The sequence below is a fragment of the Camelina sativa genome, chromosome 14 (assembly GCF_030686135.1).
Source record: "Camelina sativa cultivar CO46 ecotype springtype chromosome 14, ASM3068613v1".
Lineage (NCBI taxonomy): Eukaryota > Viridiplantae > Streptophyta > Magnoliopsida > Brassicales > Brassicaceae > Camelina > Camelina sativa.
In genome coordinates this window covers 1842120-1855123 of record NC_141893.1, presented here as the reverse complement: position 1 = coordinate 1855123, position 13004 = coordinate 1842120, and the positions used below count along the sequence as shown (strand labels likewise).

Sequence of the window (13004 nt, the reverse complement as noted above, 5' to 3'; positions counted from 1 at the left end):
AGGAGGATCCCTTTGTTTATGAACATTGAACAGAATACAAAAACAGAGGTAAGTAAGAGGTAGAGAGAGTGTGCTGACGTGTAACAACATCATTGGTGCGTACACGTAACTCCACGTAGATAATGTGTTAAGTTATGTTGTGTCCTAACTCCTAAGAAGTAAGAACTAAAGAAGAGTCACTTTTTTATTTTGGGAGAAAGAAAGAAAAATGTACAAATCAACAGCATTAACGTTGTTTACAATTTGCTCTGTGTTGTTTGTCTTTTTCGATATCGGCAATGCTCTCTATGGATCTTCTTCGCCAGTGGTTCAACTCACTCCTTCTAACTTCAAGTCTAAGGTTTGGCTGTGATTTATATGATTTCGTTTTGCTGTATAGTAGATTCAGCTTACGTCTGATTTTTTAATACTGTTGGATCCCTTGAAAACTACGAGAGCATGTATTGATGATATCTAAGGTACTGTTTTTTTTCGTGTAATATTCTTCTTGGAAATGGTTGGCAGGTTCTTAATTCAAATGGTGTCGTTTTGGTAGAGTTCTTTGCGCCATGGTGTGGTCACTGTAAATCTCTAACACCAACTTGGGAGAAAGTTGCTAATACTTTGAAAGGTATTGCTACTGTGGCAGCCATTGATGCTGACGCCCACAAGTCTGTCTCTCAGGTTTGTGTTTATTTTGAGTTGTGCTTTTCTGTTTTTTTGGGCTATGTGATTGCCAATGGTTGACGATAAATATGCTGTCTCCCCCAGGATTATGGTGTGAGGGGTTTCCCAACCATTAAAGTATTTGTTCCCGGGAAGCCTCCAATTGATTACCAAGGAGCAAGGGATGCTAAATCCATTGCTCAATTTGCTATTAAGCAGGTTTGTTGTGGCATGTTCTTGCTGGTACTTGATTACATGGTGTTGTTGAAGCTATTGAATAAATGAATTAACGGATAGATATTATTCTCCACCAAGCTCTTGTACATGTATTCAGATGAATATATTGTTATTTTACAGATAAAGGCGCTGTTGAAAGATCGTTTGGATGGTAAGACAACTGGCACCAAAAATGGAGGAGGATCCAGTGAGAAGAAATCTGAGCCTAGTGCCTCAGTGGAGCTAAACTCTAGCAACTTTGATGAGTTGGTTATTGAAAGCAAAGAACTTTGGATTGTGGAGTTTTTTGCACCTTGGTAAGTAGTGGCACATTGAATCTTGAGCTGTTCACGCCTCTTTAATCTTCTTCTTTCCAATATCTAAAACTGGAAACCATATTTTTTCTAATTATCCTTCAAGGTGTGGACACTGCAAAAAGCTAGCTCCTGAGTGGAAAAATGCTGCAAAAAAGTTGAAGGAGAAGGTCAAACTAGGTCATGTCAATTGTGATGTTGAGCAGGTAATCACTATAACTTGTTAGCCATTTTCTCTCAAGTATGAATTGACATCACTCATCAGTTGCCACATTTTCTGCTTTTTATCATCAAACGCTTGTTTTCATCTTGGCCCTGATGAGACCTGACAAGGTTTTATATTTTGCAGTCGATAAAGAGCAGATTCAAAGTGCAAGGATTCCCCACTATCTTGGTCTTTGGTGCAGACAAAAGCAGCCCAGTACCTTATGAGGGTGCTAGATCTGCATCAGCAATAGAATCTTTTGCTCTGGAACAGCTAGAATCCAATGTTGGACCTGTTGAAGTAACTGAACTCACTGGGCCGGTACTGTTCAAATCTGTGACTATTCCCTAGCATTGTTTTCTATTTGTCTCCAACTTAAGCCATTGACACTCCTTGTTCTGTCCTGATTGAATAGGATGTTATGGAAGAGAAGTGTGGTTCTGCTGCTATTTGTTTTGTTTCTTTCTTACCTGACATTCTGGACTCAAAAGCTGAAGGAAGGAACAAGTATCTAGAGATGTTATTATCAATTGCAGAGAAGTTTAAGAGGGACCCTTACAGGTGAGCTTAGGACACATCTCTTCTCTCTTAATTAACTATCATGATATTTTGGTCCACCTACACGATTGTTCGAATTTTGATTGTGTTTGCAGCTTTGTGTGGGTGGCTGCTGGGAAGCAACCTGATTTGGAGAAGCGTGTTGGTGTTGGAGGATATGGTTATCCAGCAATGGTAGCCTTAAACGCAAAGAAAGGAGCGTATGCTCCACTTAAAAGTGGTTTTGAGGTTAAACACATCAAGTAAGTGTACCTTTTGTCTTCCTCTCTATCCTTTACAACAAAACCAATGGTCCATGCACATTATTGTTTGGGTAGCAAGCTCAAACGGGTCTTTTTCTTATTTGTGTTATCAGAGAATTCGTAAAGGAAGCTGCAAAAGGAGGAAAAGGGAATTCGCCTATTGATGGAACAATGGAGATAGTGAAGACAGAAGCTTGGGATGGTAAAGATGGAGAGCTAGTTGATGCAGATGAATTCTCACTTGAAGAACTCATGGGAAATGATGAAGCAGCCTCCACTGAGTCCAAGGACGACTTGTAATTTGTAAACTTCTCTTTCACCTCATTGGTGCGGTTTTGGCTTTTTAAAAGACTGTTAGAATGTCCCACTCAAGGCCAATGAATCAGTTCAAATAGTTGGAACAGAGTATACACTTCTGGCTTCGGTATAGATACAGACTTTGTGAATCGTTCAGCTTTGATATGACTTTGAACAATTAATTACCATAGCCGGATTTTAACCATAGTAATTACAAAGATTATTTTATACAGAAGTACATCATACACAGTTTAGTCAGCGTGAAACATAAACGTAGTATACAAAGCTTTGTTTGCTACTGGTCCGTATATCATACCAGTAGCAAAAGCCGCCAATTGTAAACTACAACTACTTTGTTTTCCAAGGCATGGATCTTGGTAGACTCAAATGTGACTGAGGCAGCTGGGATGAATCCAAGTAAGCGACATCACTGCAAACTGTGATTTCAGAACTTGAGCAGATGATTTCCGTATTCTGAAGAGTGAATCCATGGATTATGGGCAAAGGGAATCCCTTTTCTAGATGGTCATTTGCATATGGCACAAACACTGTTTGTATAACAGTCCACACTATTGGCTACAAAGATCGGAACAAGATAAAGAAATACTTGTAAATGTTAAGAATGAGTGAAATCCTTCTGAGTCAAACAGATGAGTGAGTGTGGTTTTACCTGAAGAAGATGCAGGTGGAGATTTCCAATGTTGCTCCATTTCAAAGTCATGGAGAAATCTTGTAAACTTACGCTGCCTCCAAGGTTATTACCCATGACTTGGAGAGCACCAGATCCCCGGATCACCTGCAGCAAAGGAAACAGTAGATCACCTACTGGTCAACTAATATATAGTTCACTGCAATATTGTTTATAGTAAGTATCTAGAACAAAACATTATGCAACTTTGTGTCATTAGAGGACTCACCAAGGAGATGCATGCTACTGGTATTACTTTGTTTGCTTCTAGAACATTGATTACCAGGTCCGTATTAACATTAGCTCCAACGTATTGCTCCGATATCTTTACAAGTGGAGGTGAAGACAAACTGATTTTCAGATTCATATCCTGGTTCGGGTACTTCTTGTATAGTTGTGGAATGATGAACCTCCACTTAGCAGTGTTTAAAAGAGACTGCTCTGGTATTTTATCCACAACCCATTGCATAAATTCTGCCTAAATATGGCAAGAGTAAACATCCACATATTAGAAACAACAGTGGATAACTGTAATCTTGTTTCAGATGTATTCATAACATATGGAGCAGATTTATCACGAGCATTATTTCTGGTTGACTATATAATATACGAGAAAACCAAAAGACTTGGGAACTTACATTGTAGTACAGAGCTGCAGCAGAGTTAAAGACAGCTTCATCCACTGAAATTCCGAGCATTTTAGAATTTCCAGGGCAGATAACCGAAGATACAGACTCTCTGAAGGACTTCAAGACGTGATTCGTTTTTCTTTTGTTGAACAAACCATCAATCTCGAAAGTGATGGATGAATCTTTCAATATAGGATCAGTGGTGAAGGTGACATTAAGTGCAGCTTTATCATCCACTGGGATTTCCTTTGGAAGGCTTTGTAGGAATGAATCAAGGTCTGATACTCCTTCAGTAAGCTTCTTGGCAATCGTACTTTCCACACTTGACCCAATTTGGTCTTTAAATGCATTAACCATCCTGAATTGCAGAGAAGAAGATAAAGTTAAAATGAAAACCAACCAACAGCCATAGTACTTTCAATCATACTTTCCATACCCCTGATAAAACCATGATGCTCCTCCTTCCAATTCAATGTTTATGTTATTCACATGGCATCCACATTCCGAAAGAGAAAGTTTTAAGCCTCCTTCATCACTCTTTAAGCCTAAAGAAAGCCCGATTTCCATGCCTTCAACCTTACCGGAGAAGGCCAGAATCAGCAAATTCCCTTTGTAAAACAGATATAAAAAATGAGCAAAGCAACAAACCAAACTAAAACAAGATATGGAAATGGTAACACAAAGCAACTATGTTCTAAGAGAAAACAACCATGAAACTAAGGACCAAAACAAAAGAAAAAAATAGAATCTTGAGACTCCTATATGGATGAAGTACCAAGGAAACCGCACAACCGATTCAAAAAAAACACAAATCCACAAAAATTCACCAAAATAAAAACTAGGACTTGACTTTGCTTTTGCTTCAATTAGAACACTTTCTACATCATCTTCTGAACTAAAGTAAGTAAACATGATCAAAATCACCTGAACAGATGCGATCCCCTGATCAGAGATCTCAATAGGAGGAAACCAAGTACTGTAAGAATAATGCCAATTCATACTCAAATTACAAGTTGTCCCGGAAGCGAGGATGACAACGCCAGTATCACCAAGCTTAACATAAGACGACGCGACATCAAGCTCGTATATCGTGAGATTGGAGACGACAACATCGATTCCTCCAAGGAACGGGATTCGCATATATTTCTCAATCCTGGGGATCTGGAGAGGTATGATCGACGCGATTGCTTTGTTGACTAGTAGGTTCTTGACGAAATCGAGTCCGTTTTGAGATACGAGAACCGATGTGAACGAATCGCTGCTCTGAGAATGTGAAGGCAACAAGAAGATACTTGTTAATAGAAGAAAGAGTAAGCTTCGTCCAACATCCATGGCGGAAATTTCAAGCTTCTTTTTTTTTTTTTTTTTTTTTTTTGATTTTATTGAATGAAGAAGAAGAGGTTAGCACACAACACACACAAGCAAGTTGCGTTATGATTTGGATTATTCTGAAAAGTCTATCGTACCCTTAGTCATTCGATTTGCATTGCGTCGTGTGTCGGGGGGGGGGGGGGGGGGCGTAATCTGATTTAATCAGAAGTTTTGGGGTTAAAACATAAATTTTAATAACTAATTATTTTTCTGGTCAAATAAAGCGAAAGCTGAGGTCTAAAGGGCAAAAGGGTGTCGTAACCCGTCTTTTATGGGTGGCTTGGCTTTGCGTCACGGAACAGAGAATTATATAATCGAGGCCGCCGATCGTTTTAGCTTTTTAACCGGAATCCATGGCGGTGCAAGCTGGTGTTCAGACCTCTAAGGTCCTTATCCTACTCGGCGCAGGTCTCTTTCTCACTATGTGTGATTGTTTAATTATGTTTTTTTTTTTTGCTAGTTATGAATTCGATGATTTCGATTGGTGTTGCTTTGACTCTGTATAATCTAGGGATAGTTTTCTACAGTTTACAAAGATTTAGGTTTGAATTGTATCCTAAGTTGTGACAATTTTGATGCATCACTAGAATTTCTAATTTGCCAATTGAATTAGTTTTTGTTCATAGCTTCAATTGTAAAGTGTAGATTTGATTGTAGATACAGTTTTTGATTTAATTCTGTTTCAAATTCTATGTTACAACAACTTATCTTTGTCTTGTTAGTTTCCTCCATCAATGACCTTTCTACAATAAGGATTCATGTAAATTGATACTTGGGGGTTATGTTTTCATGTTCAAGGTGTATCTGGTTCGATCGTATTGAGACATGGGAGGTTGTCTGACCTAATAGCCCAGCTTCAGGACTTACTCAAGGGGGCTGATGGAGTTGAAAGCACTCCATTTAAGTATGACGGTGCACTCCTAGCTGCTCAGGTTTTGCCATTTAAGCAATATACAATCTAAAGAGAAAATAATTCATGTGTTTCTTGTAACCATTTGGCCAATGCTGGACCCTCTTCTTAGTGACATATTTTTTTGTTGTTTCTTAATTACCAGATTCGACAGCTTGCAAACGAGATCAAGGAACTAACTATGAACAATCCAGTTACCATCTTTAATGGAGATTCAAACTCTAGTGATAATCTACTTTCAGAAAATATGTTTCAAATATGTTTAATTTTTATGAGAAACCGAGATTAAGTTTTGCTTTTGCTGATGTAGGCTATGCATCTTACCTGGTTCCAGCGGCTGCCGTTGGAGCTATGGGGTACTGTTACATGTGGTGGAAGGTGCTTATCTTTTGAAAATCTGTCTTTTTTTTTTTAATGTTCCAAGTGTCTTTTGTTATTGTTTTGTAACATGTAGTTTTATCAATGCACTATATATCATTGACTTATAACGTTTACCCACATCTTACTCCTTTCTTTCTACATTGCAGGGCTGGTCATTTTCTGATGCAATGTTTGTGACAAAGAAAAATATGGCTGATGCGGTTGCCTCTGTTTCGAAACAACTAGAGGATTTGTCAGACACATTAGCGGTGAACAAATAATCCTTTGAAGCATTCCTTTGTTATATATTTTTATCTCCTTGTGGGTTTTTGACTCGATGCATTTGTTTACGCAGTCAACTAAGAAACACCTTTCTAAGAAGCTAGCGACCTTGGATTGGAAGTTGGAAGAGCAGAACGAGACATCTAAAATGATCTTAAGTGATGTAAGAAACATATTTTATTTCTCAGTTTCTTGTATTGATAACTTTAATTTTTCCTAGACTTCAGATTATGACAATTACACATTCGTCTGGACTTGAAGAATATTAAGATTTCCAAAATATTGTAGAGTATTTATTTATTAGCTTCCGATCTCTTTGTGTCTGAACTGTTTTTCTTCACATGCACAATAGATTCCTGGCTAGGGCTTGCTATGATTTTTCAAGGTTAAGTAGCTCAATTTTATACATGTGTTCATGACTTGTTGTAATTTTGATTACGCAGTAGTTGCTTTCAAATTACAGTTTGATTCTTATTTTCGCGAGTTATTCCATCAATGACTTGTTCACAAGGAATCTTAATTCAATGCAGGTAACTGAGATGAAATCCAGCATTTCACAAATAGGGTTTGATTTTAAGCAACTGAATGAAATGATTTCTGGAATAGTAAGTTTCATCTTTACCCTCTAATTTGCATATTTCGCGGACAAGACTCAATTTATCTTAAAGAGGCTAATATCTTTTTACTTTCGTAGGAAGGGAAGATTGAAAGTCTTGAAAGCAAACAAGTAAGTTTTCTACAACCATTAAGCCAGTTCATGCTATCAATTTTCTTAAAACTAGTTTATCTTAAACATTTGGTTTTTGCCAAAAACTTTAGGATGTGACCCTCTCGGGACTATGGCATCTATGTCAAGTTGCAGGCGTTAAAGACAGCACAAGCACTAAAGTCTTTCAGGTGAGTGTTAACTTGCAAAGTAAAAGAAACGTTGGCTTGCTATTTTCTTTGTTTTCACGTAATTATAGGCCTGATTGTTTAAAAAATCTTGTTTCTGGCTTCTTGGTTTTAGGATGCTGGTGCGAGATTAGCTATCGATGGAAAACCATCTACTAATAATTCCCTCTCGGTAATAATGCTGCAATACCTTTTCTTCATTATCTAAACTTCTAATGATGGATGAAAATTCAGCAAGATCATTTTGTCTTGAATTTACATATATTGAAACAAGTCCCTCATCAGCCTCCTCATTCCATGATCATGAAAGCTGGAAATACATGTTGTAGCTGTTATTTATTAATCTCATGTGGCTTTGTAAAACTCTAAAACTATTTGAAACTCCAGGGTCTGAGGTTTCTGACGGAAGGCAAAGAGGCTGCAAACGTAATACACAAGCCGGTATTGGCGAAAGAATTAACCGTGATGGCGAAACCAGTGGAGGAAAAAACAAAAGCCGCACGCGCACCCACGACAAGAACAAGAGTTAACAGAGCGTTTCCGGGTGGAATATCTTGGGCAAGGGATGTTCCAGGGCTATCCTAAATATTATTTTGGTTGATATACAAACAATATTGCTTATATATTCGTCCCAACTCCCACGTTCTCTGATATACTTACTGGGAGTGGCAATTATTTTTTTATGTACAAAAGAAGAAAAGAAAAATTCGGAAAATTCCACCAAGTAACAGATGTTATTGCATCCATCAACAATTTGTTTTGCCCTAATTATTTTTGTCTCCTCTTTGATGTTTGTAAAGAAAAGAGTTTGAATAACGCTTTCACGTATGTTGAATGAAAAATAATAAAATTGATGGATTCTTCTTGACCTTTGTTTTTTTTCTTTAGGTCTTCCATGATCTGAACTTTTGTAGTCTTGAAAGCAACAGAGAAAGAACACTTTCGTTCTTAATGGGCTAGGAAGGCCCAAAAACTGATTAGAGTTAGCCCAAAGTAAATTTAACCCGAAATAACCGAATCGGGTGAATTGCACACAAATTAAAATACCCGACCGGATCCTGATTCACTTATTAAGAGGAGGAGGAGGGGCTTGACGGAACTTGGCATCGGTGAATCGGAGCTTCTTTCCTCTCTCTCTCTCTCTCTCTCTCTCTCTCTCTCTCAAGTGGTCTCGATCTTGGAAGTTCAACGCAGATTCTTCTCTGGTTCAGGTAAGTTTCCAACTTATTTCTGTTGTCGAACTTGGCTAGTGGGGAAAATTTGTCACAGTTTACGGAGTATTGAAGTAGCATTGGCTGTTGAATTAGCGATTCATTGTGTATGCCCAGGCGTTTTGATTGGGGAATTTTGTGGTGCTTTTTTCTTTACTTCAAATCATCGCTGTTGATGTTTCTTCTTCTGTGTCCTTTTTAATTTGCCATAGTGCTTAATCCAGTCTCTGGGGAAGAGACGAGAAGATGAGCATTGTACCTAAGGAAACGGTTGAGGTTATAGCTCAAAGTATTGGGATTACCAACTTGTTACCTGAGGCTGCTCTTATGCTTGCTCCTGATGTTGAGTATCGTGTTCGAGAGATCATGCAGGTCAACCCTTTTTTTTTTTAATTTATAAATCAATGTCCTTGTGTTCTTGAGGTGAGCTTCCAGGTATCAGATATTGATTTTTCTGTAACATCTTTTTTTGACAGGAAGCTATTAAATGCATGCGTCACTCAAAGAGAACGACTTTAACTGCTTCGGATGTAGATGGTGCTCTCAACTTAAGGAACGTTGAGGTACCTAACTAGACACCAATTCCCTCTATAAATTGTTTCTCTAGTTAAGATTTATGGTTTCTGGTTTTGAGGTTCGGCTTTACTGGTGTATATGAATAGCTCCATGTGTTAAACATTGTTTTCACATGTTTCAATATAGCAGTTAACTGAATCAAAGGAATCTATTTGAGAATGACATATTTTATTGCAGCCGATATATGGCTTTGCCTCAGGAGCACCATTTCGGTTTAGAAAAGCTATTGGGCATCGAGATTTGTTCTACACTGATGACAGAGAAGTAGACTTCAAAGAGGTAAGATATTGGGCATATTTTCTTTTTTTCTATTTAGCTCTTCTTCGTTTTCTTTTTCTAATGCTTTCAAGAATTGTCATGATTTTAGGTGATCGAAGCCCCACTACCAAAGGCTCCCCTTGATACTGAAATTGTTTGTCACTGGCTAGCTATTGAAGGTGTGCAACCCGCTATACCAGAAAATGCTCCTTTAGAAGGTTTGTCTCTCAATCTTATGTCCTTTGTTAGACTTGTGAAGTCATTAACTGATTGTTTTCGAGATGAAACAAAGATTAGTCTGTAAAGTGATGTTTCAGAATTCATTGATGAATTATCCTCCTTCTATGTTTAATGTACCCAATGTTATGTGGTGAGGTTACTGATGTTAATGAGGGATCAACATACATATTTCAGATCCATCTGTATTAATGTTTTACTCATCATCATGTGCAAGAAAATTTAAAGAAATTCCTTCTTCTTTCGTGTCTTGAATATATTTTTCACTTGTTTGTGCTGTCTCTAGTCATTAGAGCACCTGCAGAAAACAAACCCCATGAACAAAAAGACGGACCTCTTATTGACATTAGGTTACCAGTGAAGCATGTACTATCTAGGGAGCTTCAGGTATGTGGTGCAGGCTAAATACCACGGGATACTATCTTACATGCATAAGAATTATCTGTTGTTCTCTCTTAACAGCTATACTTCCAAAAGATTGCTGAACTGGCAATGAGCAAGTCAAATTCTGCTCTGTTTAAAGAAGCATTAGTGAGCTTGGCCTCTGACTCAGGACTTCATCCTCTGGTTCCATATTTTACAAATTTCATTGCCGATGAGGTAACATCATGCACCAACGAAGATTTTGTATTAAGAAATCAGACCCACTATTATTTTTACAGATTACAGTTTTAATTTTCTCCACCGGTGCAGGTTTCACGTGGTTTAAATGACTTCCAACTCCTGTTTAATCTAATGCACACTGTTAGAAGTATTCTACAGAATCCTCACATACACATAGAGCCTTATGTAAGTTTTCTGTCGATTATCTTTTGCCACTATCTAAGAATCATCGCTAGCTCCATTTTTTAAGGCTCTTGATTTGGGCTTCTTCAAGTTGTATTTTAGACATATTCCATATAAGGATTTAAGATGTTTAGCAGTAGTGTTTGTCCGAATTATGCAAGCTCAAGTGCGTAAGTACTCTCCTCTGCCTTAAATGATAATAAATTATGCCTTTGATCTGTATTGAGGGTATGTAAACCAGCCTTGGGATAATGTTAATGTAATTTAGCTTTGGGATATTGAGTTCGTTGTTTGAGCGTTGTTTCATAACCATGAAACTGATTGAACTTTTCCTTTTGATGTCAGCTGCACCAGTTGATGCCATCTGTTGTAACATGCCTTGTATCAAGGAAGCTTGGAAATAGATTTGCTGACAACCATTGGGAACTCAGAGATTTTACGGCCAATCTGGTTGCACTGATATGTAAAAGGTTCATTCTTTCCCTTCATGTCATGAACTCGTTTTTCTTTTTTGGTTGATTGTGGGGAGCTGAACATGATTTCATACTGGAAACGATAATGAAATTTAATACTGAAATTGTATGCAATATCATGAGATGGTCTCGCACTTTTATATTACATTAGTTAGAAGGGTTAGTCATTGTCTCGCACTTTTATATTACATATCTCACCTTTATATTCTTTTAGCATCTGAAATCCTGTGGTCTGAATAAAATCTTCCAGGTATGGAACTGTTTATATCACTCTCCAGTCTCGTCTTACAAAAACTTTAATCAATGCACTTTTGGACCCAAAGAAGGCTTTAACTCAGCACTATGGTGCAATTCAAGGATTAGCAGCTTTGGGGCACAATGTTGTAAGTCATTCCTTGACCTCTCAGAAAGTTTGTGCATGCTAATTTCAGATATCACCCAGAATTAATGTTTATCTAGCATATCCTTTTATCTAGGGACTTCACAGGAATCTGATATACAATATGATGCCCCACACCACTTTCCCGGCTTTGCATCTCATTGTACTGGGAAATTAGGACTGTTATAGCCTTACACAACTCTTCCATGAATCGGATAATCCTGCTACCAAAAACTTCTGCACAGCTATCCTGCATTGTTAGCTTTTGTCATCTAAATTGTCATTTATTCTGTAGGTACGCCTTCTTATTGTACCAAATCTTGAACCGTATCTAAGACTTCTCGAACCGGAATTGGCTGCTGAGAAGCAAAAGAATCAGGCGAAGAGCTACGAAGCGTGGCGTGTATATGGAGCTTTGCTGGTTAGTCAACATATCCTTGTAAAATTCCATCATTAATAGAATTCTCAGTGGACAATCCTTATAGAGACCCCCTGTGCTCTTTTGCTTTTCAGCGTGCTACAGGCTTGTGTATACATGATCGGCTTAAAATCTTCCCTCTTTCACCATCCCCGTCACCAAGTTTCCTCCATAAGGGAAAGGGAAAGATAATCAACACTGAGCCCCAGAAGCGGAAGCTGAGTGTAGACTCTTCAGAAAACCGATCACCGCAGAAAAGATTAATAACTAAGGATGGGCCAGACGGTGTACAATCACAAGATCACACCGGCGTTGCTCCAATGCAAGTAGATAATCCAGTGGAAAATGACAATCAGCCACAAAACTCTGCTCAACCATCCTCATCAGAACAAACTTCTGATGCTAACGAATCTGAAAGCAGAAATGGAATGGTGAAAGAAAGCGGCAGGGGTCGGGCTATTACCATGAAAGCTATCCTTGATCAGATATGGAAAGATGATCTTGATTCTGGACGGCTTTTGGTGAAACTACACGAACTCTATGGTGATAAGATTCTTCCCTTTATCCCTTCTACAGAGATGTCCGTATTCCTCTAACCAATAAGAGGTACATGTGCGGTTTGCCTCATCGATATAAATCTCATGGTTTTGGGTGTGAATGCATTTAGAATGTTGTGGAACCAAAATACCCAAAGATAATGAGTAATTATAAATATGTTGAATTGTTGATGTTCAAGCAGAGAAGAGGCTTGGAGAAATTAAAACACAGTCTGATTTGGTACACATATACTCATTCAGATCCGTGCCAATTCCCTCAGGTAAACTCAGTAGTGCTTCTTTATAAGATTGAGGGATTTTCCAAGTCCTTGGAGCCTGCAGGGTGGGTTGAGTTGAATTGAAAAGTTGCAAATCGAGTTAATGTTGACGGCTTCAAATGTGTATATATATTAAGAGTTCTAATGATTACTTAGTGGATGGATGTATTTGTTTCCTCATGATCTAGATTACACAATTGTTTTATATTTCTGTTTTCATATATGCTCTCTTCCTTACTGC

General features: G+C 38.1%; 4 protein-coding genes across 12 annotated transcripts; 3 read left to right on the top strand and 1 right to left on the bottom strand.

The window, feature by feature from the left end:
• The first annotated feature begins 146 nt into the window (after positions 1-146).
• LOC104739027 (protein disulfide-isomerase like 2-2-like) lies at positions 147-2682 on the top strand. The gene is made up of 9 exons (XM_087485681.1): positions 147-340; positions 505-663; positions 751-864; positions 1003-1178; positions 1282-1381; positions 1525-1701; positions 1796-1941; positions 2034-2180; positions 2294-2682. The coding sequence occupies exons 1-9, from the start codon at positions 209-211 to the stop codon at positions 2478-2480; spliced, it is 1338 nt and encodes a 445-aa protein (XP_087341807.1). The 5' UTR covers positions 147-208; the 3' UTR covers positions 2481-2682.
• Positions 2643-5253, bottom strand: LOC104739028 (putative BPI/LBP family protein At1g04970). 3 transcript variants are annotated; one of them, XR_015580580.1, is made up of 6 exons: positions 4719-5198; positions 4231-4370; positions 3804-4152; positions 3395-3639; positions 3148-3273; positions 2643-3053 (listed from the first exon to the last, which is right to left on the bottom strand). XR_015580580.1 is itself a non-coding variant. In XM_010459265.3 (6 exons), exons 1-6 carry the CDS (start codon positions 5124-5126, stop codon positions 2826-2828), a joined length of 1500 nt encoding a protein of 499 aa, XP_010457567.2. In that variant the 5' UTR covers positions 5127-5253; the 3' UTR covers positions 2643-2825. The 3 variants fall into 3 exon arrangements, 2 of the variants coding, with proteins under 2 accessions (XP_010457567.2, XP_087341806.1); XM_010459265.3 differs by having other exon boundaries at positions 3395-3643; positions 4719-5253; XM_087485680.1 differs by having other exon boundaries at positions 3395-3643; positions 4231-4402; positions 4719-5234.
• Positions 5254-5320: 67 nt separating this feature from the next.
• Positions 5321-8379, top strand: LOC104739026 (uncharacterized). The gene is made up of 11 exons (XM_010459263.3): positions 5321-5573; positions 5964-6097; positions 6221-6299; positions 6386-6453; positions 6603-6704; positions 6791-6880; positions 7248-7322; positions 7412-7444; positions 7537-7614; positions 7727-7783; positions 7999-8379. Exons 1-11 carry the CDS (start codon positions 5519-5521, stop codon positions 8194-8196), a joined length of 969 nt encoding a protein of 322 aa, XP_010457565.1. The 5' UTR covers positions 5321-5518; the 3' UTR covers positions 8197-8379.
• Positions 8380-8497: 118 nt separating this feature from the next.
• Positions 8498-13002, top strand: LOC104739025 (transcription initiation factor TFIID subunit 6). Of its 7 annotated transcripts, none has more exons than XR_015580577.1 (13): positions 8641-8822; positions 9035-9194; positions 9299-9385; positions 9576-9677; positions 9766-9874; positions 10180-10280; positions 10356-10493; positions 10587-10682; positions 11025-11149; positions 11403-11535; positions 11629-11952; positions 12045-12555; positions 12767-13002. XR_015580577.1 is itself a non-coding variant. In XM_010459262.3 (13 exons), exons 2-12 carry the CDS (start codon positions 9069-9071, stop codon positions 12543-12545), a joined length of 1644 nt encoding a protein of 547 aa, XP_010457564.1. In that variant the 5' UTR covers positions 8641-8822; positions 9035-9068; the 3' UTR covers positions 12546-12555; positions 12767-13002. The 7 variants fall into 7 exon arrangements, 2 of the variants coding, with proteins under 2 accessions (XP_010457564.1, XP_010457563.1); XR_015580576.1 differs by having other exon boundaries at positions 12689-13002; XM_010459262.3 differs by having other exon boundaries at positions 11827-11952.
• The last annotated feature ends 2 nt before the right edge of the window (positions 13003-13004 follow it).

Excerpts from the sequence above, each read along its gene's own strand:
- LOC104739026 (XM_010459263.3), top strand. The coding sequence starts at position 5,519 with ATGGCGGTGCAAGCTGGTGTTCAGACCTCTAAGGTCCTTATCCTACTC. Across the intron at positions 6,300-6,385 it reads TAATGGAGATTCAAACTCTA|GCTATGCATCTTACCTGGTT; the intron begins GTGATAATCTAC and ends TTGCTGATGTAG. Across the intron at positions 7,323-7,411 it reads ATGAAATGATTTCTGGAATA|GAAGGGAAGATTGAAAGTCT; the intron begins GTAAGTTTCATC and ends TTACTTTCGTAG.
- LOC104739028 (XM_010459265.3), bottom strand. The coding sequence starts at position 5,126 with ATGGATGTTGGACGAAGCTTACTCTTTCTTCTATTAACAAGTATCTTC. Across the intron at positions 4,153-4,230 it reads GCATCATGGTTTTATCAGGG|GATGGTTAATGCATTTAAAG; the intron begins GTATGGAAAGTA and ends TCTGCAATTCAG. Across the intron at positions 3,054-3,147 it reads TCCACCTGCATCTTCTTCAG|CCAATAGTGTGGACTGTTAT; the intron begins GTAAAACCACAC and ends CGATCTTTGTAG.
- LOC104739025 (XM_010459262.3), top strand. The coding sequence starts at position 9,069 with ATGAGCATTGTACCTAAGGAAACGGTTGAGGTTATAGCTCAAAGTATT. Across the intron at positions 9,386-9,575 it reads TCAACTTAAGGAACGTTGAG|CCGATATATGGCTTTGCCTC; the intron begins GTACCTAACTAG and ends ATTTTATTGCAG. Across the intron at positions 10,683-11,024 it reads ACATACACATAGAGCCTTAT|CTGCACCAGTTGATGCCATC; the intron begins GTAAGTTTTCTG and ends TTTTGATGTCAG.
- LOC104739027 (XM_087485681.1), top strand. The coding sequence starts at position 209 with ATGTACAAATCAACAGCATTAACGTTGTTTACAATTTGCTCTGTGTTG. Across the intron at positions 1,382-1,524 it reads TCAATTGTGATGTTGAGCAG|TCGATAAAGAGCAGATTCAA; the intron begins GTAATCACTATA and ends TATATTTTGCAG. Across the intron at positions 1,702-1,795 it reads TAACTGAACTCACTGGGCCG|GATGTTATGGAAGAGAAGTG; the intron begins GTACTGTTCAAA and ends CTGATTGAATAG.